This window comes from Euprymna scolopes, chromosome 38 (genome assembly GCF_053919585.1).
Source record: "Euprymna scolopes isolate OS-2025 chromosome 38, ASM5391958v1, whole genome shotgun sequence".
NCBI lineage: Eukaryota > Metazoa > Mollusca > Cephalopoda > Sepiida > Sepiolidae > Euprymna > Euprymna scolopes.
This window is the reverse complement of record NC_136519.1, coordinates 55224930-55252648: the sequence shown is the minus strand read 5'-3', so window position 1 is coordinate 55252648 and position 27719 is coordinate 55224930. Positions and strand designations below refer to the sequence as shown.

Genomic DNA, 27719 nt, shown 5'->3' with positions numbered 1-27719 from the left:
AAGATTTGAGCATCATAATTGGAAGGGTCTTCTTTGATAGACAACATGGGAGACACCCAGTTGGCATTCTGCAAATTTTGGTACCTCTTATTTCAGGTAAACAGTAAATTAAATATAGGTTAATAAATACGATTAGCACAAACCAATGACCATGCAAATGAAGAAATGAATCACGAAGCAAAATATGATGGAGTGCCAATACAAAAGCAGCCCCCACACAAAGAAGTCTCCTTAGGCACCTCCAAAAGTCACCACAGAATTACCCCACGATGTAACTTTATTATAAACTAGCGGGGGTACCCGGCGTTGCCCGAGTGTTTGTTTCCGAGACGGGGGGGGGGGGGGGAGTTTTTAAAAATGTTATGGTAGGTAAGTACCCGGAGTCTCATGACTAAAAGTAGGAAAATAAAGTGTGAAAAAAAAAAAAAAAAAAACATCTGCAACGTTAACAGTTCGGCCACCAAGAAAAGTCCATTCCAGTTGTTTAGGAAAAAAAAAAAAAAAAAACGACTACGGTAGGTCGGCGCGAACGTGAAAATATGTGAATTGTCCAGCACGCTAACCACTACGCCACAGAGCACTGCAGCTTAGTTTAGTGATTTTAAATAACTTCACATGAAAGAACTACGAAGCCAAACCGGTGTTCTCTTCTCAACTGTTCCTTGTGAACGATCCCCAAACGGTGTTAAGTGGTGGCAGGGGGAGGAGGAATTTATTAGAGAGAAAATATTTTACCACTTCCATTGATCTTAACCGATTTTGGCCGTGACTTCTCAGCAGAAAAAGTATAGAAATCTAAGATTATCGAGGAATTTGAGAAATAATAAGCCTATAACACACCTCAAATATTGTTCTGCCGTTTGTGCATATTATATTTGCATGAAATATCTTGATTTTTAATCCTATTAATGTCAAAATCAGACGGGAAAAAATGAGTTCATTTTATTTATATAGAGAAGAGAAGATTAATATTATCAATATACCTTTCGTACCATTTAAAAGAAGGGCAAAATAAACTAGTAATAATTTTTAAAATATTTATTTTATCGTACGAAAATAATGAAATAGCGAGACGGAAATCGTGTTTACATAATTGGCGCTTTAAAATAATGTTCCCATGTAGTAAGCAATTCGAATGTGAAAACATACCCGTGTTTAATAAATCTACTAATTGTCAGATTTTCGTGAAATTTTTGATACTTATCCATTTTAGAATGAAATTACATATAAAATGCAGTTTCCGTAAAATATACGTAAAATATTTTTATTATGTGCCCCCCCCCATTTATTTTTTTTCGAAATTTGAACAAAATATATTTAAATCTATCGAAATTGCTATTTATTATGAAACATAAGAGTTCTAATAAGTAAAACATTTATTAAAAAAAAATTCAATACAGGTATTGAACAAAAACTTAACTTGAAGTTGCAATTAAAAAAATGATATAAATTTAATTTATTTTTAAATAATAAGCGTTTTTTTTTCGAATTAATATATACTATAATCAGTTGAATTGACAAGAAAAACAAACTTCCTAAAATTAATTAATTTTTAAAAGATTAAAACGATTAAATTCCATTATTTCAAAATGTTCCGTTACAACATAGATTTTTAATTAATTGTGTTTAAATTCTTTTTAAATATTAAGTTTTTAATATAAACATGGTGCTTGTTAGCTATTTTATCGCCAGATTACAACAGATTTGAAAATATTATTGCAAAAACATTTAGCACTTTGTAGCCCCCCCCATATTTTGTTTGTCTCTTTTTACCGGACAAAATATGGAAGCCGGTAGTTAACCAAATGAACATTCAGTAAAACCGTATTTCATATACAAATGTTTCATATTTAATATACAAATGTTTATAATATTAATTGTGTAAATCTTAAAACCTAACAAAATTATAATAAAGATTAATTATTAATTGCAGTTTGAAGAAGATAAACAAAGGTTTAAAAAAATCATTAAGTCACTTCTACTTTTCCACAGTTCGTTTAGTTAACACAAATCTGACGTCACGGAATCATGCGTTTTTTTTTTGTGTTTTTTTTTTTTCCACATTCATTTGGCAATGCCTAAGCTTCTTTTAAATATAGAGAACATAATCTCAAACTATGTCATCGGTTTTCCAAACACCTTATATATATTTATTCAACATCATAAAATATTCATTTCTGTTATTGAACTAAAAATCTGACCATTAAAATATTTATTTAGAAGTAATAAAAAGAGAAGTAAAGTAAACAGAGGGGGAAAAAAAACAAAAAAAAAAAAACTAAGAAATATTGGTAGGTGTTATTTTGTGAAAGTTACGGTAATGCTTATTTCATATATATATATATATATATATATATATATATATATATATATATATATATATATATATATATATGTGTGTGTGTGTGTGTGTGTATAAGTTTACTTAAAGACAGAATTTTCCTGTTTTGCAATTTTCCTAGGTATGTACCAATGGAAACGTTGTGTCGAGAACACAAGAAGGAAATTTGTAAAACGTGAAAATTCCGTGATTTTTAACAAGACTTGCAATAAATAATGACTAGGTGCCAGCCACACTGCCACACACGCGCACACCACACCGTACTTTAGGCTAAATTTAATTGCCAAAAAACTTTTCTCAATGAGCTACTAAATTGAATGACAACTGTAGAATATAAAGCAATATATCATATACGCAAATACATATTATAAAGCCATTTGTCGTTGTAGATGAACCTGGTCAAACGCTAGAAAAACAAAATGGTGGGTGGGCGTCATCCAAGTTGAACGATTTGGTTTACCAGGTGAGCTAAGGGAAAAGTAGGTGACGTGTTAAATGGTGTGTACACAAGAATAGGTCGACAATAAAGATGGATCCTATTCAACACTTGTGTCACATGCGTTAAGAGGACTTCTAAAAATAACACTAAAAAAAATAAAGTAAAATAAATAAAAAGTTGTGAATAGGTAATTGGAGTGAGTGGGTCTGGGTCTCAGTGGGTAGGATGAGAACGGGGGGGGGGCAATTACGTATAAATAAATATAGAAAGAAAAAAAAAAGAGAAAGAAAACGAGAATTGAGAGAAAGCAGCCAGTGCAAAAACTGGCCGAGTGTATTTTTGAAAAGAAAAGATGATTATTCGAGAGTTGAAGAGAAATATAAAAAAATATTGATGTTACTATATGCAAAAATGGACGGACAAAAATGGGGGAGCTAGTTATGAAAGCCGATTTATCATAATTTTTTTTGTATGTTTCCGACTACTTTTTGATTGCATTTGAAAGATAAAGGATTAAACTTAATATCCAAAAGGAAAAAAATATTCGTACACGTGAAAAAAAAAAATAAATAAATAAATAAATAAATGAAAAGTTATGAAAATGTTTTCACGGTGAGCTACCAAATTCAGCAAAATTTTGAAGTTAAATAAATTCATTGTAAAAACTCCTTTAAAAGATAAATATTAGTTTTCTGGGTCTAATTTCAAAGATAATTAGTAAAGTCCTAAGATATTGAATAAAAAAAAAAGAAAAAAAAAAAACACGTTTGTACAAAACAAATTAATTAGCCCAAAACTGAGTGATTCTGGCGTTCGCAAAACGCAACAAACAAAAATTTTGTAAATACGAAAATTACGAAGGCCCAAAATTTCAGGCAGTCGAAAGACTGAAAATGACGTCTTGTAATTAAAAGGGAGGAAGTTCTTTTTTCCTAATCGCGCATCCGTACATTCCTTTTTTGAAGGTTTGTATTAATTTTTGCATTTTTTAATTTAATTATTTTTCTATGTTCCTATTTTTAAATTAATTTTTTTCTTTATTGTTCAATATTATATAAAAAATATGTTACGCCGAAAATTTCACATTCTTGCGAACAAGGAAATTATTAAAATCTTGCATATAAAAAGTATGCGAAACCCGTAATTTAAAAAAAAAAAAAAAAAAAAAAAGGTAGAAATATTTTTTGCAATTATATTTTTTTTTGTGTGAAAATATTAAATAAGCAATGCTTAATTCAATAGTAATATCGGTAGTTCGAGAAATTCATTTTTCTTCATGGTTATATCGAATTCATTAATACGGATTTAGGGGCTTTTATTTGATAAATACTAAAAATTTTATTAAAATTGGTTGATTTCCTGATTTTTGGTGATTTTTTAAGTAAAGGGAGGTGTCAAAATGTTTATACATTTCGAGCATCGGCATTGATTTTGTCCGTACCTACTATATGAAGTGCAGGAGGTGGGGGAATAGGTAGAAATATGAGAAGTGAAGCGACACTTATCTTAAAAAGAGAGAATCGAACAGAGTTAACGTTATATAAGCTTTAGAAACGCTTATGCATGTTCTTAAGAGATAAAAGAAAAACAATTTAAAAATTTAAACCAGGAAATATTTTAAAAGTTCAGATACCAAAATTCATATATTCAAAACTATTTTTAGAAAGAGAAAACGTCTCTTTCCACTTGGATGATATTTACACCCCACCGCATTCATAAACATAAAAAAATGATATACATGAAAAGTCTTTATAAAATGATCGAATAGGTGTGGGAGGCTGGTATATGGATCTGCAGAATAGATTTCCACATAGGGTCAAGGGGTTGGGAGTCGGAGTCAAAGATATTAAAAGAGTCGGAGTCAGCATTCTAGAAATTCTAGGAGTCTGAGTCGGATTTTCACCATCCGACTTCGCAACTTGGTTATGATTAACAAAATCTCTTTCAATGGACTATTTACCTGCCAAAGCAAGGTTAAATATGTCATTTTAACCGTATTCATGTGTATTATTAAGATACAATGATTACTAAGACGTCGTTTGCTTGAAGCATTGTATGTAATATATATAGAGGACTTTGCAATGCACGAAATGGAAATATGTCGGTGTTAAGGACAAAAATGAAGTGAATATTTAAAATTTTATTTAAAATAAAATTATAGCAACTCTTATTTGTACCACAGTGTAGAAGCTTTGACTGATTTGTGTAACCGTGTTCGATAATATATTTTGAGGTAATACATCTTTATCAAATGAGCGTTTCAAATCTCCTGAAACTCATGTAATGTTTATTTTATGGCTATACTGTAGTAAATTATTTATTTTATGCTATACTGTAGTAAATTATTTATGTTTATGCTATACTGTAGTAAATTATTTATTTTATGGCTATACTGTAGTAAATGTCACATTAGATTGTGGTGTCGAAGTTCTGACTAAACTATAAAATTAAAATAAAATTTTAAAAAAGTCAGTTCGTTTTTGTCCATCTCAACAGACATATTTCCATTTCTTGTATTGTAATACGACTCCTTATAAAACAGTATAAACAGAAAGAAATGCTTATTTTAAACGTATAAATGTGAAAGTGTTTTTCATTTATTCCCATAAAAACGGGTAATTGTTATTTAAATCAATAATGCAACATAATATTTTAAAATAGTATATGCATAGTAAACAGACGTAAAACCCAAAGCTATTTGAATACCTAATTTGTACAACTTTTTTTTTTTTTAACAGTTCATAAATGAGTGTTTGGTGTTATTCATTTGTAATTTTAGTCACATATATAGAGAGAAAGAAAATTAAAACTAAGTTGAAATTTACAATCAAAATTTATTGTTCGACTGAATACTCCAAAAAACAATTTACAATTTCCTTATTGCGCAGAGTTTCAAAGAATGCTATTCTTGTTATTCTTCTCATCAGAGGACAGAACAACTCCCATGCTAATAATATTGGAAACCAGTTCAGTAATAATATCCCCAATAATTCACCCATATCCTGTCCTAACCTTAATAATCTAATACTAAATACAAACAACAGTACCCACAATGCACCCAAAACATACATACATCGGATTCACTTCTACTTTAATAAAGCAAGGAATCTAACCACACATCATCTTTTAGCAATAAAACCACAAATAGCAACCAGGGAACTTCTTTGGCTACTCTAATAAAAAAAAAACTTAAATATAAGAATATTCGCTTCTTAATTAATTGGAATATTATATGTAAATCGCAATCTTACACCCCTGGATCTAAATATTGTAAACTCTGCCTATTTGAGGCAGTTAGTATTAATAGCATCTCAATCCAAGAATGTAATCAATACAAAGAGTGAGCTGATTTTCCAAAGCAAACATAGGGTAAAATACAAGTATTGCAATTTTGAAATTACCTAGTCCCCCTGTTAAAATAAAAACACGTTAGGATATTTTTTAATATTACCATTATTATTACTATACATTCTTATTATAATTTTTCAACCCATTTTACCAGACTTTATCCTCTTGTCTTATTTAGTTTATTGCTTTTATTCCGAGAATTTTAGAAATAATCAATACCACTATCGGCTGTTATAATTTTAATTTTTTACATATTAAGATAAATAGTACTCCAAAATTATACATGTCTGTGTGTGTGTGTGTGTGCGCGCGTAATTTTTTTTATTTATTTATATTACTATTTTTTTATATGTATATATTTGTCCGCATATATATATATATACACAGATTTATCCTTAGCGCTTTTTATCATTATCAGCATGTTATTAACATCATTCCTATCACTATTGCTACTATTGTTTATTTCTATTACAAATTGTACTTTTTTTTTAACTAGTAGTATCTTTATAACTATTATTACCGACTTTTTTTATCATTATTATTACTAAGATTGTTATGATTATTAATATTTTAACTGTTATTAGTATTAATACTATTATTACACATGATCATTGGCATTTTCATTATTATTATTATTAAGTTTATCGCTATTATTAGGGATAATATTATTAATATAATAATAATTATTGTTGGTAATAATGATTATCACTGACATTAGTATTACTATTATTAGCATTACATTGCATGTATTATTATAATATCATCATGAATTTTCGACAGCCTTATAATTACTAATTTTGCCCCGCTTCAAACTTTCTAATCCTCACTCAGCAGAAAGAATTGTTTCGGTTTGTCTAGACAATATCTGGTTAGAGTAATACAAACTTTCGCGTGCTGGCCTTTTTTTTTTTTTTTTTTTTGTTTTTTAGCCTAATCTAATTAAAAAAAAATTAGTCTGAAATCACCTTTTATAATTAAGCCAGCAATGAAAGATGAATTGCTATTTTTCTGTTCTTTTTATTTCTCGATCCCATTTGACTTGAGATCAATTTCTCTTTGGACTACAGCACTGTCTGAAAAAAACAATTTCCATTATTTCAGCTGTTTTAAAAAACTTTCTAATCAGACTATATGCATCACACTGGATTTAATTTTGGACTTCATTCTCTCTAAAGAACTTTTTTCGCCTTTGGGATTACCTTGAGAGATTCTTCATGCAAGCTGAAATATTATGCACGGTTGTTTTTATATCTTTTTACATATCCAACATTTTTTCACTTGTTTTTCTTGGCAATTTATGATTATAATAAATTGCGGTTTCACTTAATGCCATAAGCAGCAAATTCTAGCATTGCTACAAGTATAATTTGTTGATTTCTTTCTGTCATCTGATGAGAAGAATAGCATTCTTTGAAACTTTGCGGAATAAGGACTTTGTAAATTGTTTTTTTGGAGTATTCAGTCGAACAATAAATTTTGAGAATTAAGAAAAATGACCAACTTTAGAAAAAACGCCTCATTCCAACTTCCTGTTGTTTAATACTCTACCTGACTGCCTACTCTAAACGTTCGCCGAAATGACATTCATAGGTACTTAACTTCACCCCCTCCCCCATTCATGTGTTACACGTCGGTGGCCTAAAGGAAAGACAAGCCTATGAAACCAAGGGTTGCTTTGTAACCAAGTTCGAATCACTTGACCAAGAGTAATTACACTTCTTACACTGATGGTTGCAGAAGCATAAAATACTAGTCTGTAGGTATAAACATGGTTGATATTTATTTAAAAATAATATATATGAAAATTTTGTGACTTGAAAATAACAGATTACTAGAAATTTTCTAAAAACATGCAATTTTCAAGAAAGTTAATTTTAACTGAAACTAATATTAATCGCTAGAAAGAAAGCTACTGACGAAGCATAATAAACGAGAACATTTCATACAGAAAATGGAGAAGGTGAATGGTTCTTTCTCACCCTCTTCCCATTAGTGATGGCAAATTTATTTTTTTATTGTTTTTAAATTCAATAATTCTTTTAATCTTATGTAAACACGTTTCGCATTTGTGTCATATGTGCCTTTTTTGGGGGGAGAGGGGATTTTTGTTTCTAAATTGTAAGTTAAAAAAATATCGCCCATTCTCCGCTCCCTCAGGCGAATTAATTTCTTCTTTATAACTTTATGGTCTTATAAAAAGATGAATAAATTTGTGTAGAAATTATCCAAATGTTAATGATTTATTTATACGAATAAATGTGAAAGTTTTAGTCCTGTGTTTACAATAAACTTATGAAAATTATCATTCGATTGTAAATTTAAAAGTTTTGAAGTTTGGTTTTCCAATTAAATTTATTTCATCTTTTAACCTTCGGAGTATATGTATGCATTGCAAAAGTAGAAATGTAGGTGTGAGAGAGAGAGAGAGAGACTGTGTGTGAGAAAGAGAGAGAGACTGTGTGTGAGAAAGAGAGAGAGACTGTGTGTGAGAAAGAGAGAGAGACTGTGTGTGAGAAAGAGAGAGAGACTGTGTGTGAGAAAGAGAGAGAGACTGTGTGTGAGAAAGAGAGAGAGACTGTGTGTGAGAAAGAGAGAGAGACTGTGTGTGAGAAAGAGAGAGATAATGTGTGTGAGAAAGAGGAACAGAGAATGCGATCGATCGAGAGAGAATGCGATCGATCGATCGAGAGAGAATGCGATCGATCGATCGAGAGAGAATGCGATCGATCGAGAGAGAATGCGATCGAGAGAGAGAGAGAGAATGCGATCGAGAGAGAGAGAATGCGATCGAGAGAGAGAGAGAGAATGCGATCGAGAGAGAGAGAGAGAGAATGCGATCGAGAGAGAGAGAGAGAGAGAATGCGATCGAGAGAGAGAGAGAGAGAGAGAATGTGATCGAGAGAGAGAGAGAGAATGTGATCGAGAGAGAGAGAGAGAATGCGATCGAGAGAGAGAGAAAATGCGATCGAGACAGAGAGAGAGAGAGAATGCGATCGACCGACCGAGAGAAAATGCGATCGATCGAGAGAGAAAATGCGATCGATCGAGAGAGAAAATGCGATCGATCGAGAGAGAAAATGCGATCGATCGATCGAGAGAATGCGATCGATCGAGAGAGAGAATGCGATCGATCGAGAGAGAGAATGCGATCGATCGAGAGAGAGAGACAGAATGAAGATAGAGAGAGAGAGAGAATGCGATCAATCGAGAGAGAGAGAGAGAGAGAGAGAGAATGCGATCAATCGAGAGAGAGAGAGAATGCGATCAATCGAGAGAGAGAGAGAGAGAATGCGATCAATCGAGAGAGAGAGAGAGAGAGAGAGAGAATGCGATCAATTGAGAGAGAGAGAGAGAGAGAGAGAGAATGCGATCAATTGAGAGAGAGAGAGAGAGAGAATGCGATCAATCGAGAGAGAGAGAGAGAGAGAATGCGATCAATCGAGAGAGAGAGAGAATGCGATCAATCGAGAGAGAGAGAGAATGCGATCAATCGAGAGAGAGAGAATGCGATCAATCGAGAGAGAGAGAGAGAATGCGATCAATCGAGAGAGAGAGAGAGAATGCGATCAATCGAGAGAGAGAGAGAATGCGATCAATCGAGAGAGAGAGAATGCGATCAATCGAGAGAGAGAGAGAGAATGCGATCAATCGAGAGAGAGAGAGAGAATGCGATCAATCGAGAGAGAGAGAGAGAATGCGATCAATCGAGAGAGAGAGAGAATGCGATCAATCGAGAGAGAATGCGATCAATCGAGAGAGAGAGAGAATGCGATCAATCGAGAGAGAGAGAGAATGCGATCAATCGAGAGAGAGAGAGAATGCGATCAATCGAGAGAGAGAGAGAATGCGATCAATCGAGAGAGAGAGAGAATGCGATCAATCGAGAGAGAGAGAGAATGCGATCAATCGAGAGAGAGAGAGAGAGAGAGAGAATGCGATCAATCGAGAGAGAGAGAGAGAGAGAGAGAATGCGATCAATCGAGAGAGAGAGAGAGAGAGAATGCGATCAATCGAGAGAGAGAGAGAGAGAGAGAGAATGCGATCAATCGAGAGAGAGAGAGAGAGAGAGAGAATGCGATCAATCGAGAGAGAGAGAGAGAGAGAGAATGCGATCAATCGAGAGAGAGAGAGAGAGAGAGAATGCGATCGATCGATCGAGACAGAGAGAGAGAGAGAGAATGCGATCGATCGATCGAGACAGAGAGAGAGAGAGAGAATGCGATCGATCGATCGAGACAGAGAGAGAGAGAGAGAATGCGATCGATCGAGAGAGAGAAAGAGAGAGAATGCGATCGATCGATAAAGAGAATGCGATCGATCGAGAGAGAGAATGCGATCGATCGAGAGTCAGAGAGAGAGAATGCGATCGATCGAGAGTCAGAGAGAGAGAGAGAGAGAGAGAATGCGATCGATCGAGAGAGAGAGAGAGAGAGAGAGAGAGAATGCGATCGATCGATCGAGAGAGAGAGAGAGAGAGAGAGAGAGAGAGAGAGAGAGAGAATGCGATCGATCGAGAGAGAGAGAGAGAGAGAGAATGCGATCGATCGAGAGAGAGAGAGAGAGAGAGAATGCGATCGATCGAGAGAGAGAGAGAGAGAGAGAATGCGATCGATCGAGAGAGAGAGAGAATGCGATCGATCGAGAGAGAGAGAGAGAATGCGATCGATCGAGAGAGAGAGAGAGAATGCGATCGATCGAGAGAGAGAGAGAGAATGCGATCGATCGATCGAGAGAGAGAATGCGATCGATCGATCGAGAGAGAGAATGCGATCGATCGATCGAGAGAGAGAATGCGATCGATCGATCGAGAGAGAGAATGCGATCGATCGAGAGAGAGAGAGAATGCGATCGATCGAGAGAGAGAGAGAATGCGATCGATCGATCGAGAGAGAGAATGCGATCGATCGAGAGAGAGAGAGAATGCGATCGATCGATCGAGAGAGAGAGAATGCGATCGATCGAGAGAGAGAGAGAATGCGATCGATCGAGAGAGAGAGAGAATGCGATCGATCGAGAGAGAGAGAGAATGCGATCGATCGAGAGAGAGAGAGAATGCGATCGATCGATCGAGAGAGAGAATGCGATCGATCGAGAGAGTGAGAGAATGCGATCGATCGAGAGAGTGAGAGAATGCGATCGATCGAGAGAGGGAGAATGCGATCGATCGAGAGAGGGAGAATGCGATCGATCGAGAGAGGGAGAATGCGATCGATCGAGAGAGGGAGAATGCGATCGATCGAGAGAGGGAGAATGCCATCGATCGAGAGAGGGAGAATGCCATCGATCGAGAGAGGGAGAATGCCATCGATCGAGACAGAGAGAGAATGTGATCGATCGATCGAGAGTAAGGGATAGAATGCGATCGATCGAGAGTAAGAGAGAGAATGCGATCGATCGAGAGTAAGAGAGAGAATGCGATCGATCGAGAGAGAGAATGCGATCGATCGAGAGAGAGAATGCGATCGATCGAGAGAGAGAATGCGATCGATCGAGAGAGAGAATGCGATCGATCGAGACAGAGAATGCGATCGATCGAGACAGAGAATGCGATCGATCGAGACAGAGAATGCGATCGATCGAGACAGAGAATGCGATCGATCGAGACAGAGAATGCGATCGATCGAGACAGAGAGAGAATGCGATCGATGAATCGAGACAGAGAGAGAGAGAATGCGATCGATCGAGACAGAGAGGGAATGCGATCGATCGAGACAGAGAGGGAATGCGATCGATCGATCGAGACAGAGAGGGAATGCGATCGATCGATCGAGACAGAGAGGGAATGCGATCAATCGATCGAGACGGAGAGAGACAGAGAGGGAATGCGATCAATCGATCGAGACGGAGAGAGAGAGGGTGAGAATGCGATCGATCGAGACAGAGAGAGAGGGTGAGAATGCAATCGATCGATCGAGACAGAGAGAGAATGCGATCGAGAGAGAGAGAGAGAGAGAGAAAGAATGCGATCGAGAGAGAGAGAGCGAGAGAGAAAGAATGCGATCGAGAGAGAGAGCGATCGAGAGAGAGAGAATGCGATCGAGAGAGAGAGAGAGAATGCGATCGAGAGAGAGAGAGAGAATGCGATCGAGAGAGAGAGAGAGAATGCGATCGAGAGAGAGAGAGAGAATGCGATCGAGAGAGAGAGAGAGAATGCGATCGAGAGAGAGAGAGAGAATGCGATAGAGAGAGAGAGAGAGAATGCGATAGAGAGAGAGAGAGAGAGAGAGAGAGAGAATGCGATCGAGAGAGAGAGAGAGAGAATGCGATCGAGAGAATGCGATCGATCGATCGAGAGAGAGAGAGAGAGAGAATGCGATCGATGAATCGAGACAGAGAGAGAGAGAATGCGATCGATCGATCGAGAGAGAGAGAGAGAGAGAGAATGCGATCGATTGATCGAGAGAGAGCGAGAGAGAGAGAATGCGATCGATCGAGAGAGAGAGAGAGAATGCGATCGATCGAGAGAGAATGCGATCGATCGAGAGAGAGAGAGAGAGAATGCGATCGATCGAGAGAGAGAGAGAGAATGCGATCGTTCGATCGAGAGAGAGCGAGAGAGAGAGAATGCTATCGATCGAGAGAGAGAGAGAGAGAGAGAGAGAATGCGATCGATCGAGAGAGAGAGAGAGAGAATGCGATCGATCGAGAGAGAGAGAGAGAGAGAATGCGATCGAGAGAGAGAGAGAGAGAGAATGCGATCGATCGAGAGAGAGAGAGAGAATGCGATCGATCGAGAGAGAGAGAGAATGCGATCGATCAAGAGAGAGAGAGAATGCGATCGATCAAGAGAGAGAGGATGCGATCGATCGATATAGAGAGAGATAATGCGATCGATCGATATAGAGAGAGATAATGCGATCGATCGATATAGAGAGAGAGAATGCGATCGATCGATATAGAGAGAGAGAATGCGATCGATCGATATAGAGAGAGAGAATGCGATCAATCGATATAGAGAGAGAGAATGCGATCAATCGAGAGAGAATGCGATCAATTGATCGATCGAGAGAGAATGCGATCGATCGGGAGAGAATGCGATCGATCGGGAGAGAATGCGATCGATCGGGAGAGAATGCGATCGATCGGGAGAGAATGCGATCGATCGGGAGAGAATGCGATCGATCGGGAGAGAATGCGATCGATCGGGAGAGAATGCGATCGATCGAGAGAGAATGCGATCGATCGATCGAGAGAGAATGCGATCGATCGATCGAGAGAGAATGCGATCGATCGAGAGAGAATGCGATCGATCGAGAGAGAATGCGATCGATCGAGAGAGAATGCGATCGATCGAGAGAGAATGCGATCGATCGAGAGAGAATGCGATCGATCGGGAGAGAATGCGATCGATCGAGAGAGAATGCTATCGATCGAGAGAGAATGCTATCGATCGAGAGAGAATGCTATCGAGAGAGAGAGAGAGAGACAATGCTATCGAGAGAGAGAGAGAGAATGCTATCGAGAGAGAGAGAATGCTATCGAGAGAGAGAGAATGCTATCGAGAGAGGGAGAGAGAGAGAGAATGCTATCGAGAGAGAGAGAGAGAATGCTATCGAGAGAGAGAGAGAGAATGCTATCGAGAGAGAGAGAATGCTATCGAGAGAGAGAGAGAGAGAGAATGCTATCGAGAGAGAGAGAGAGAGAGAGAGAGAATGCTATCGAGAGAGAGAGAGAGAGAGAGAATGCTATCGAGAGAGAGAGAGAGAGAATGCTATCAAGAGAGAGAGAGAGAGAGAATGCTATCAAGAGAGAGAGAGAGAGAGAATGCTATCGAGAGAGAGAGAGAGAGAATGCTATCGAGAGAGAGAGAGAGAGAATGCTATCGAGAGAGAGAGAGAGAGAGAGAATGCTATCGAGAGAGAGAGAGAGAGAGAATGCTATCGAGAGAGAGAGAGAGAGAGAATGCTATCGAGAGAGAGAATGCTATCAAGAGAGAGAGAGAGAGAATGCTATCGAGAGAGAGAGAGAGAGAATGCGATCGAGAGAGAGAGAGAATGCTATCGATCGAGAGAGAATGCTATCGAGAGAGAGAGAGAGAGACAATGCTATCGAGAGAGAGAGAGAGAATGCTATCGAGAGAGAGAGAATGCTATCGAGAGAGGGAGAGAGAGAGAGAATGCTATCGAGAGAGAGAGAGAGAATGCTATCGAGAGAGAGAGAGAGAATGCTATCGAGAGAGAGAGAGAGAATGCTATCGAGAGAGAGAGAGAGAGAGAATGCTATCGAGAGAGAGAGAGAGAGAGAGAGAGAGAATGCTATCGAGAGAGAGAGAGAGAGAGAGAATGCTATCGAGAGAGAGAGAGAGAGAGAGAATGCTATCGAGAGAGAGAGAGAGAGAATGCTATCGAGAGAGAGAGAGAGAATGCTATCGAGAGAGAGAGAGAGAGAATGCTATCGAGAGAGAGAGAGAGAGAATGCTATCGAGAGAGAGAGAGAGAGAGAGAGAATGCTATCGAGAGAGAGAGAGAGAGAGAATGCTATCGAGAGAGAGAGAGAGAGAGAATGCTATCGAGAGAGAGAATGCTATCAAGAGAGAGAGAGAGAGAATGCTATCGAGAGAGAGAGAGAGAGAATGCGATCGAGAGAGAGAATGCGATCGAGAGAGAGAGAGAGAGAGAATGCGATCGAGAGAGAGAATGCGATCGAGAGAGAGAGAGAATGCGATCGAGAGAGAGAGAGAATGCGATCGAGAGAGAGAGAGAATGCGATCGAGAGAGAGAGAGAGAGAATGCGATCGAGAGAGAGAGAGAGAGAATGCGATCGAGAGAGAGAGAGAGAATGCGATCGAGAGAGAGAGAGAGAATGCGATCGAGAGAGAGAGAGAGAATGCGATCGAGAGAGAGAGAGAGAATGCGATCGAGAGAGAGAGAGAGAATGCGATCGAGAGAGAGAGAGAGAATGCGATCGAGAGAGAGAGAGAATGCGATCGAGAGAGAGAGAGAATGCGATAGAGAGAGAGAGAGAATGCGATAGAGAGAGAGAGAGAGAGAATGCGATCGAGAGAGAGAGAGAGAGAATGCGATCGAGAGAGAGAGAGAGAGAGAGAGAATGCGATCGAGAGAGAGAGAGAGAGAATGCGATCGAGGGAGAGAGGTATTGTTAAACTTTAATTAAACTTGAAAATACTATTTAAAAATAGCGCAGGTCAATAATTGCACTAACACCAAATAACGTGTCACTGTTTCAATCTACGTCATCCATGCGAGGTACGTACACGCTAAAACTTTATTTACTTTTGTTTATCGCCACAAGTGCTAATTTGGCTTCCAATTTTCTTAAAAAAAAAAAAAAAAAAAAAAAAAAAGAAAAAACATTAGAAACACTTCAAACATTGGACGAGGCACTTAAAACATTAAAATAAATAAATAAATAAAATAACGGTAACATAAGTACATAAGCACCAAATTTTTTTTTTTTTTTTTTTTGGCTTTCATTTTGTTTGTTTGTCAAATCCGGCAAAAATAAATAAATAAAAATAACAAAAGAATACAAAAACAATAAGAAAAAGGTATCGTAAAACTTTAATTAAACTTGAAAATAATATTTAAAAATACCGCGGACATTTTGGCTTTCACCAATTTTCCTGTTAATAATTACACAAACTACCCCCCCCCCAAAAAAAAACAGATAAAATCATAACAAAAATCGGTGAAGCTTAGATAAGTAGGTCTGCAGACGAGCCGTGTTCTGACATTCTGAATATTTAGGTTAACAACCGGTGAAGCTACCGAAAAGTAACCCTTTTGAATGAAGATGGAAATAAACAATATTTTTTAAATTTCTTAATTTTACTTAAAAACAAAATGTAAACATATATGAACACTGTAAAATTCACCTTTCGTCTTCCTTTGTTTACAAAGCCATTTGGCTGAAGTGACGTCCGACATATTTTTAACTACGGATGCCCTATATTGTATAGAATTAACCTTTTTTTTTTTTAGACGTTTTATTCAAACAGTCCTTATTTGAACTTAATAGATTGGTTTTTTATTTTATTTATTTATTTATTTTTTTATTAATGAACTGTTTTATTCTTTTTATCAAACAAAAATAAAAGTTTTATGATGAAATATATATTATGGACTGTTTTCCAAACATCGAAATTCTAAAATCAAAGTTAGCTTTATTTAAAGAAAAAAAAAAAAACACAGGTGTTTTTTCTTTTCGAGATATTTTTTTTCTCCATTTATCACTTTTAAATTTTATTCAACAATAAAATGATAAACCAATTTACAATAAAAAATATACAAAATTTATTTTTCGAAATGAGGCTTTTGTAACGAGATTTTTTTTCTAACGTGACTTAAGTTTTCGAAATTGATGGCATTTTTGCAGTGAAGCCTGGCAAACTCGAAAGTAAGCTCGACACCTTTAGGAGGGTCAGATCAGTATTTACAACGTCAACTCATGCGTTATTTTAACAAAATTATCATTTCATTGTCAAATAAAATTTCAAAGTAATAAATGAAAAAAATAAATCTCGAAAAGAAAAAACACCTAGTTTTTTTTTTTTTTTTTTTTTTTTGCTTTTTAAAAATAAAACTAACTTTAATTTTTAAAACAGTCCATAATATATACTTCATCATAAAAGTTATATTTTTGTTGTATAAAAAAAACAGTTCATTAAGTTCAAATAAAGACTGTTTGAATAAACTTCTATATATATAAAAAAGGGTTCATTCTATACAGTTTTGATCATCCGTAGCTAAAAATATGTCGGACGTCATTTCCACCAAATGGCTTTGTAAACAAAGGAAGACGAAAGGTGAATTTTGCCATAAACAAAATATTTAAAAAAATAAATTCTGAATTTTAAATAAAAATTGATTGGAAAGAATTTCTAAAAAAATAATTATTGAAAAATATTGCAAAGTGTTTACATAGCTGGTTCTTTGGGATAATAGGGGCGCCTGAACCCCCCCCCCCCTTCCAAAACGAAAAAGCTTTAGTATTTTTACTATTTTAAAGCGCTTTTTTTTCTTTCTTTTTTTTTTTTTTTACTTTTTTTAAAGTTTGAAACAAGTAGTGGCTATTTAACTTAGAACAGGTGCGCATGGAGGAAATTCTTCAGAGTTTAAATATATTGTAATGCTTTTATGGTGGTCAAAAAACGTTTTTCAGCCGCCATATTACTTCCTATTTACTTGCCTCCCCACGAGGGCAGAGTTAGACACAAAATCGGTTTTTAATGTAGAGAAGCATTTATTACTAAAAAAAGAAATGGTGAAATATAAAAGCAAGTTAAGCTAAAAGTCCCCTCCTCATTCACAACCTCGCTCTCCACCTCTCCTTCAACAGTCAACCCATGCCAGCTAGTGAGATTTACACGCTGGACCTACATGGACCAGGTCATTCCACTGAAAAAGTAACGATGTCAATAAATTAAATAAATAATATGCAGCAGCAGGAAAAAAAGACAACAAAATAAATATAGAATATACAAAATAAAATACAGATCATATAAAAAAAGAACAAAAAATAAAAGAAAAAAATCAAACAAGTTCAACAAAAACACACTATAAATCTAAATCCACCCTCCTTAAATTTGTTGCGAGGCTCCACACAGCCATTTACTTTTCGTTCCCCTCGGCATGCTCTGAATCGAACTGTAACATCCACCATTTGAAAAGGGGAATTTTTTCCCGAAATATAATGGATATTGTCACAGACACAAGACATTTATACTTAATACAATTGAATAAATATATGTATATATAGACATATATGTGTGTACTTATTGATTTGTAAATCGCCACTTGTTTTCGTCTTCTCTCATCAACACTGACTATATCTCATTCCTCGCATTGTGATAGCCTTCTAAATCTCTACTACATAAAAAAATTATCAATTCAAAGAATTAAAGAAAGAAAAAATTCAAAGAAATTTCGAAACTTAAAAATAAATAAAGATTACCTTTAAAGTAGTTAATAAAATTCTTGTACATCATATTAAATATGTTATGAAAAGTTCTATGGCGTTTTTATCATAAACTTTTGAGAGCATTAATCCTCACTTCAAACAAACAGTTCAACTTAAAAATATAAGAGAATCGTAATGAAAGAATCGTAAATCTAAGGTATTTTTTAACGATGTGATTCCGATTCCTCTCAAAATACACGAGTCTTACAATTAATGATTCCGATTAATCTTCCGAACACTAATTAAAATATTTTTTTTCCCAATTCTGTGTGCTACTTTTATTCCGTTTTTTTTCTTGCTCACTTAAGCCCGAAAGTAAACAAAATAATAATACAACTATTTGTGTTACGAGATATTTCAAATTTTGTTATAAATTTTCGTTTCAAAGTTTTAGAATATAGTTTGTGTTAAGAAAAAAAATAATCAAAGTTAAAGAAAAAAGACACTTTGGTTTATTTAAGATTTAGTTTGAACCTTTTTACTCCAGTTTAAAACAAAACAAAAATTAGCAGTAATCGATAATATAAATTAAAAAATGCCTAAGAAAACTTTAAAAAATGATTTCCTTTGCTTTTTTTTTTTTTTGAGGAGAGAAGGTCAATGTGAGCTGCTTGTCCAACCTGCAAAGGGTGTTTATTCTGAAAGCCGTTCTTAGCATGGAGAGGTTAGGTGTTTATTCCAAAATCCGTTCTTAATATGAGGAAGTTGGGGGTGGTAATTCCGAAAGGCATTTTCTTATTTTCAACCCCACAACTTTCGGAATAAACACCCTTTGCAGGTTGGACAAGCAAGGAACATAGACTTTTTTTTTTTTTTTTTTTTTTTTTTTTAGAAATGAATCAGAGTCGTGTTATCATAAATCGGAACTTTATGCAATATTATTAAAAAAAAAAAGAAAAAAAAGAAAAACTGAAAATAATTTTTTTTTAAATAGTTATTTACTTTCCTCCCCACGAGAGCAGTTAGACACTGTTTTAAACGTGGGGAAAACTAGTTCTCCAAAAAAGGCATACGGGATTGGAAATATTGCTTCAGTCTTCAGGGATTTATTCAACTTTTTAAAGATTTTCTAGTGTTACAAAATTCCAATTTCAAAACGAAGGTCTCTTGTAAAATTTAATAAAAAAAAAAAATAAAATAAACTCTCGGCTGAAAGTTGTGACTGACTAAATTCGTTTTGTTTCTATTTCAATAATAAAGAAATAAACTTGTTTAGGCACTTTTGTATGACAGTTACAAAAAGGAAGAGTTATCGACTCCTGACAAGCGACATCTGTCAGCGGTTCTTGAAACTAAAATACAAACATTCGCCTCATGTAACTGTCATGCATAAGTGCCCTTGTGTATTTATTTATTTAACAAAAAAAAAAAAAAAGTGGCCCACTTGGTTGAAAAAAAAAAAAAGAAAAGTCTTAATCTTTAAGAATTTGCCAAAAATAATCGCGATTGTGACTAAGTCGTTTTATTGTTTGTTTTAATAACATTTTTTGTGCTGACGGACTTAGTAGCTCGCTCGTGTAAGAGGGAATATGTAATAGAAATCGGGAGTTTTCTTTATAGGCATGGACTTAAACAAGATATTTGACAAAAATCTCTTGAAACTTGAGTAAATTTGTTTTCTTGTTTATTACAAGATTGTTTTATGATATTTTACGATGAAGAACCCAGTCTATTGCCTGCGTCGAAGTTGCTTTAATCAGCAGCAGTGGCAATTTAGTTGTACAATGATCGTACATCATTTTTAGTCGTACATCTATAAACGGAAAATGCGGTGCGCGCATTTTTGTATGTCCAAGAAAGGCTTTTTTCGTGAGCATTCTCGGGGGGGGGGGGATGTACTATTTCTTAGAACATTTTATATACCATCTAGATCGTAATATCTACAATTTGCGAACGCACATCGTGTTTACATTTATTTTAATCAACGTTTATAAAATTTGCGCTATTTCGCTGTGTCATGTGTTTGTTCGACTTTTTAGTATAATAAAGTGGAACTAATCAAAACGATCACAGCTCCTTGGCTTTCCCGTTGGGGATGTCTAGAAAGCAAATCAGCTTTGATCAATGCAGTGAAAACCGTCATATCAGACAATTGCTTTTCATTTGGACACTCCATTTTTTTATGGGGAGCTGACTTTCCCCTCAACCCAACATCTTGGCGAAACAAGACCAAAAAAACTGCCTCGCAGCTGAACTTAACTACGGGATTGATGTTGGTCCTCATTAAATTTACGCGCCTGTCAATTTCCTTTTTAATCATTAAATTTCATCCATTCTCATTCCCGTACCTTCATAGAGTCGAGGTAAGTCATATCTTTTTTTCGTTTTCGCCTCAAATATTTAGGTTTGAATCTACCTTCCTCCCCCAAACTTTTTTTCCCCCCTAAACACCCGGGCACCTCCGCTAAGAAGTTTTAACATCGTTCGTTTTGCATCACGTTCGTTTTTTATTTTCCATCACGTTTGCTGTTTTTTTTTTTTTTTTCCGATTTTTTAAGAAGCTTTAACATTGTTTTGTTTTATGGTGCTAGTGCACTTACTGATCCGTGCTATTTTTTAAATCGTATTTCCAAGTTTGATTAAAGTGTATTTAAAGTTTTTTTAATTCAATTGTAAGGTTAAAGTACAGAATAGATACAAACACCCTTCCCATGTTAAGAATGGCTTTTTAAATAATAACGTTATTATTTCAGCACGGATCAATAAGTGCACTACTACCGTTTTTTTTTTAATTATTTAAACAGGGTTATTACTTCGCTTGGTTTTGATTTACCCCCCCCCACACACACACACACCTCTAAACACTCGGGCAACGCCGAGCACCCCCGCTAATATTTAGTAAAACCCTATATAAAACTGATTTTGATAAAAAGTTAAGGAATCAGGCAACAGGAAGCCGCCATTAAGCAACCTAACTTCACCATCCTACCCTTACCTGCTGAGATAGAATAAAACCAATGAAAAAAAAAAAAAAAACGCAATTAATAACAGACACAGTGACTTTAATTTAATTTAAAAAAAGAAAAAGAAAGAAAACAGAAAAATACAAGGAAAATTGTTATTGATATTAGGTTTGTAAATATTGATCGACTGATCGTGTGGAATTGATATCAAGGCGGGATCAGTTTGAATGATATTTGGAATAAAAAAAACTAAAAAAAAACTACTGAAATTAAAAAAATTTTTTTTAACAAAAAGAAAGCTGTTTTCTTACTTTCTATTTGAAACATTAATTTTCCCTCCTTTTTGTGTTTTCAATCTGTGCATCTTCTGTTTGGCTGGCTGTTCTATTAATACTTCAAAGCCGGTTTATTTTTGACGACCATTTACTGAGAATGAAAAACAAAAGCGTCTCTACTGCCATTTTGAACAAAAGATCAAAATGAAGCCTAATTACATAAAAAGACGAACCAAAAATAAGCCATTGACATTTTTTTGTATAAATATAGAAAAACGAAGGCCGCATATCGTTAGAAACAATGGACACTCTCTGAAAAGCTTCTTGCCCATTGAGTAGTTCATAGTGAAACAACGAATGCACAATGATCAATAGCAATTCTGGTCGAACATTGCTCAAGCCCGGTTTAACAAGCTTGACCAAAGGAGGTTCAAATATCGAAGCATTCTTATTACTAACTAGCATGGCTACTCGATGATGGAGGTAACTTATTTTCATTCTGTCAACTAGCTGACTATAACACGGTCGTTTTCAAGTCCAATACTAATATTCTTTGAATCATCTGTCGATACAGTAAAATTCTGATCATGTGTTATTTCCAATCATCTCAAGATATTAGTAATCAATAACCAACAATCTGTTCGATCATCATTCTTGAGCAGGGTCAAGAGGTTAATGATGCAGACCCAAGTGTTCCAAGTTCAAATCCAGTACGTTCCACAAAAATCATTTTCACTTAGGATGTTGGTAATCTTCACATGATCCCTCCCGTAAGTACCCAATGTAATTCTGATTAGAAAAACATCTGGGAAACTAATGCCAAAATTAGAATGTTCGGGTTAATGTGATATGACAATGATTCTTGAGCAGCCTTTGGGCCTTGATAAACGTGATATATTAGTAAAAAAAAAAAAGATATGCGTGTGTGCAGATTGTTTTATATAAAGAAATTAACTCTCACAGACTAGTGTAATCCAGACACATGATGATGTAATCGTTGTCACGGTAATAATCGAGTCGTGAAAAGGAGAAGAGCAAGCATCATCCAGCAGCAGTTTCATTAAACACACACGCACTCTCACACTCTCTCGTCTAAGAGACACTGGTCGGATGTAATATGCCATACAATAAAATGATATCTTTGTCTTCATGCATGTTTAATCATTGGCGATGAAGATTCATCCAGAAAAGCTATCACATTATCGCGAGAAGAAAGTCTTGCACAGTAACATAACCAGTAAAAGAGTAATAATCTAGGAATACCATCATATGACAGTTTTATTTTTTTTAGTAAAATGTGTGACTAATTACAAATATTTGTGACGTGCAAAAGAGGTGGGCATTAAATTTTTATTCTTCGTCTTATTTCAAGTCATTTATTACAATGAACCATAAATTAAAAAACAAAACAAAAAACGGGCTATCTTTAGAAACAAAAATTTCGTAGAGGCCCTACAAACACACACACACACACACACACACACACACACACACACACAAATTAACGACAATGTCCAAAAACAGTTAAACATTACACCAGAAGCAAAACAAAAATCACGAGAGATACATTTCTAAATACCCTGGAAAAAAATTAATTATTTGCCAATTGATGATTGATCTTTATAACTCACCAAGCGTTTACTTTATGATCTAATTTGAATTCGTATACATGCGTATGCATATGCGTGTGTGGGGGCGTGTACATGATCTGATATATATATATATCTGGTCTTCTCTAATACTTTGATGCAGACTCGCACATATAAATATATTTTACATTCACATTCAGGATTCCACGTATGCAGATGTCCAATCAAGTTTCTCTATTGTAGTGACTGTCGGTGGCCCTACAAATCAACTGCAGATTTGCATGGCTTGATTGGCAGACAAATATTGTACTTTAAATTCATGTTGCCTATGTGCAGACTTAGGAATGTCTGCCTCCAACATTTGCATACTTCACGTTTTCATTGCTATACAACTTTTAGTACATTTGGATAACAGACTGACATTTGTACATCATTGAATTAAAGTCTCTGTGCTCAAAACCTAATCACATGACAAGGTTACCTTATAACCAATAATCACGCAACATGAGTTTGTTGTCAGAGACTCATCGATTCACTTATATTTTGGAATATTCAAATAACTGATGAGAACTTATCTTCAACAGACATCCGAATGATAGCAACGTTGGAAATAACAGATATGGATATACATACATGCAATTTCTGCAACTTGGCAAATGATTGTGGCCTCATCACGCTTAGGGTTCATACAGATTTTCAATGTCCATTTTCAAATTTTTCAAAACCGTCTTTCTCCAGTCCAAATTTAAGTTTTCAAAACAAAATTTTGGAGTTAGTTTTACAATCCACACTGATTTGAAAAAGTGGTAAGAAATCAAATATACAACAAATTGATGTTACTATATCAATAAAAGTTACTTTGCAACCTACTTGCATCATTTTTTGATGTTAAGTAATTTTAAATAGTTTTTAATTTATCTCAAACATGGACTCTCTTTACGACTTAATTTCTAACCAAGATGGCTGCTACCTTGTTCATTTTTATTTTTGCCTGACCAGCTTAATTTTAAATTACAACCTTTTTTTTTTGGTGGGTGGGTGGGGGTGGGGGGATTCGCCATTAGAGAGTCCCGTCCACGCAAGAAAAGTAATCTTTTAGAGGGAGGGGATTAATTTTACTTACGGCGGCCGCCACTACTCCTCCTCCTTGTGTTCCCACCTCCTAAAATAATTAATTATAAAAACAAAAATAGATGGAGATTTGAATCTTTATCACAAAACTACCCAAGATAGTTTTGTGATAAAGGGACATAACTCTTGTATCCACACTAATACTATGCAATTTCAGAACAATGTATTTCGATTTTATTTTCAATATTTAAAAAATATTTTAATTGTATTTTAATTATCCTGAAACAATAATTTAATCTTATTTATTTTGATTTTATTTTTAATATTTCGACAGACATTTTTATTGGTCATAAAGAATACAATTTTCAAGGCCTTTTGAAGACATATTCTAACAGCAAAACATTTCAAGACATTTTCAAAGATTTTTCAAGGTAATAATAGAAATAAGGCACTCTCGAGGCAAAAGTAAAAATTCAAAGACTTCTCAAGTCTGTACGAACCCTGACGCTTCTCCATCCTTTCTTCACCTGTAACTTCGTAAGTGGCTTTTCAGATCAGATACAGATCTGCATGGCCTGTAGCAAAGATTATAAGTGATCGTTTAAAAGATGAATAAGGATTAAGTGTTACGTACTGTAATAATGGAGAAGAAAATAAAGAGTTTTCGACTTTGAAGCATGTGGACGGTTTTGCATGTTGGGCACTCGCTTTCCAGTGAAAAAAAAAAAGAAGTTTCTAGTAAGATTTTTTTTTATAGGTGGCATTCATTTGTATGTATGAGAACAACTTTAAGACGAATTGAGGAAGACAGACAGTTAAAATTTTGACATCTGAGAAAAACAACATTGGAGTTGAGATTTGTCAATATGTGTTGGAATACTGTAAGAACACTGCAGAGTTATTGAATTAGAGTTACTTTACAGCTATACATAGACAAATATACTTTCCATAGTATTTATAGGCTTGTATTTTGAGATATTTCTTGTGTATGATTATGTGTCTAAAACTGGTTTTACAAACGTTATTACGCATTATGCAACTTGTGGGAAATATTTTTGTGTGGCGTATACGCATATACACACCTACATACTTTGAATAAAAACCACACAGCATGTAGTAGAAAATGGTGGCAGCAATAAAAAATAATTCACTGTTCCTGATAAAAGAAATTGAGAAATGTGACCTATATTTTTTATTTTACTTTTTTATTTTTTTGCAAATTGTCAATTGACTTTAGTAGAACTTAAAAATATTACTGTAGCAGAAAATGTGGCTAAATTGGCAACCGGAAGTTAACTTGTAATTCATTACGTTTCGTACAATGATCCGGCAGAATTTCTGTTTGTAAATTTATGATCCAAACCAGCTTGTCAAGTCGACCCATCCCCTCTCACACCGCCGTAGGAGTTAGATTACAGAAAATCTGTTTCTACTTTGAAATTTTAAAAGTGTCAGAGTCAAACGATTAAAAATAAACAAAAACAGAAATTCTTTAGATGCGTCTAGTAATTCTATACGCTTAGCGAAGAAAATGTTATCTTTAACTTTATGCTTGACAGACCTACGAAAGGGCTATTTAGAACTTATGCTTGCTTGGCAGACAAACAAAAATGATATTTAAAACTTAAGCACAGTAAACAAAAAATGATACTTGAAATTTCAGTGTGACAGACCAACAAAAATTCTATTTAGAACGTAAGTATGACAAATCAACAACTAATCTAGGTAAAACTTAAATGCGACATATCGACGGACAAAGCCTCTGATAAAGATATATAGACCCATCTAATAAAAAGGCACAGGAATGTTTCTAACCCATTTAATGGGAAGTTGTTTTTTTATAATTATTTGAAGACACCCTTACCCCACCCCACGGAACCATTTCATTCATATGGGTGGACCGTTCAACAGTTCAAAAAGTACAAATATATAATTCTTTAGCAGAGGAATTTGAAAATATGAGGAGACTTCTTTCTGAAATTCCTGTAATTTGATATGAAGAATCCAGAAGTATCAAAACTATTAAGATTAAGAAAAGAACCGAATATCTAAACTCCATTAACGAAAACACTGACACTGTTTAAGTTTGAACAAAAACGAGCAAAAATAATAGTTTGATTGTATATTCTAAGAATTGTGTCATTATATTAACATACTTCCCAGTTGGAATCATGGTTAGAGTATTTGCTAAGGAGATGGGAGATGAGGTTTCACTCTCTGGTCGAGTCATACCAGATACAAAATATAATGGTTGATGCCTCCTTGCTAAAAGCTTGTCTTATAAGTAGGGCTAGGACAACAGCATATTTTTTTCCTCTTTTTTTTTTTTGACCCTTAAGTGTGTATCTTGATATATTATATGCTTTTATATAGAACTAGCGGGGGGGGGGGGTACCCAGCGTTGCCCGGGTGTTTGGAGGTGTGGTTGTGTGTGTGTGTTAAAAAAAAAACGTTAAAAGAAAAAAAGTTTTAGTAGGAAGGAAGGATTGAACCCCCGAAGCCTTGACGCGAAGGTGGAAACGAAAGGGGGAAAAAACCCAACCACCTAACTATCTCGGCCACGAGGGCAGAGGAATAGAAAAGCGTGTTAAATTAAGAGTTAAAAAGTCAAAAAGGTTTGATTGACAGGTGGCCGCTTAATGAGGTCATCGCAGGAGCGTTATGATGACGTGGCAGTTTTTGGGCATTTGTTTCAATGCGTGGCACTTTTGGCTTCCCCAAGATGATAGCGGAGAGGGGGCGACAGCTCCTCATTTAAAGGGGATTGCTTGTCCAAATTGAGTAGCAATTGTCTGATATAAGGAGAAAATCCGCATTGACCAAAGCTGATTGCTTTTGGACGTTCCCGGAGATTGTGCAGGGAACGATGCAACCTTTTCATTAGTTTCGCTTTTATTATACGAAAAACGCGAATCTACACGCGGCGATCGAAAAATGTTGAATATTTAGCTTGTGAAAGTCGGGCAAATTAAATACACATGCGACCCCCATTCATAACTCGTAGATATTATGATTTCGATGCGATATAAAGTTTTAAAAATGAGCGACGGCCTCGAGAAGCCGCCGGAAAAAATCCTTTTGCGGACATACAGAAAAATGCACACACACACACACACACATTTTGCCCGGGTGTTTGAAGGTGTGTGTGGTTTTGGGTAGATCAAAACACCCGGGTGTTTGTGTCGGGGGGGGGGGTAAAATAAAAAAAGCTTTGGTAGGTAAGTATGAAGGATCGAACCCAAACCCTTGAGTCGAAGTTGGAAATTAAAGTGTGAAAGAAAAAGTGCAACGTTAACCACTGGGCCAACACAAAATAGTAATGGAAACGTTTGAATTTATTTAACTAATAAAAATTGGCAGGTGGCCGTACTTAATGAGGTCAATTTTGACTGCGGGGCAGTATTTTATTTACGGGCAGTATTTTTTATTTTTTTTTTTGTTTCTCCAAGATGTTGTGGGGGAAACCAGCTCCCGATAAACAGGGGATTGTCCAAGTTGAATAGCAATTGTCTGATATAAGGAGAAACTCCACATTGATCAAAGCTGATTGCTTTCAGATGTTTCCAGCGATCGTGACTGGAACAATGCTGCCAGAAGTAGTTTTACTTTTATTATACGAAAAAAGGCGAATCTACACGCGGTGATCGAAAAATGTTACATATTTAGCTTTTGAAAGTCGGGCAAATTAAATACACACGCGACCCCCGTTCGTAACTTGTAGATATTATGATTTCAACGTGATATAAAAAGTTGTAAGAATGAGCGACGGCCTTGAGAAGCCACCGGAAAAAAGCCTTTCGCGACCATACATACATACACACACACACATTTTCA

At 35.5% G+C, this 27719-nt stretch overlaps 2 protein-coding genes across 10 annotated transcripts in view; one reads left to right on the top strand and one right to left on the bottom strand.

Annotated features, from left to right (window-relative positions):
- Nucleotides 1–27719, bottom strand: part of LOC145263152 (histone deacetylase 5-like) — a 506934-nt gene that overhangs the window by 289939 nt on the left and 189276 nt on the right. The window lies entirely within an intron of this gene.
- Nucleotides 46–26140, top strand: LOC145263275 (uncharacterized). The gene is made up of 6 exons (XM_080120357.1): nt 46–96; nt 11276–11428; nt 12200–12322; nt 14244–14318; nt 20344–20350; nt 26049–26140. Exons 1-6 carry the CDS (start codon nt 46–48, stop codon nt 26138–26140), a joined length of 501 nt encoding a protein of 166 aa, XP_079976483.1.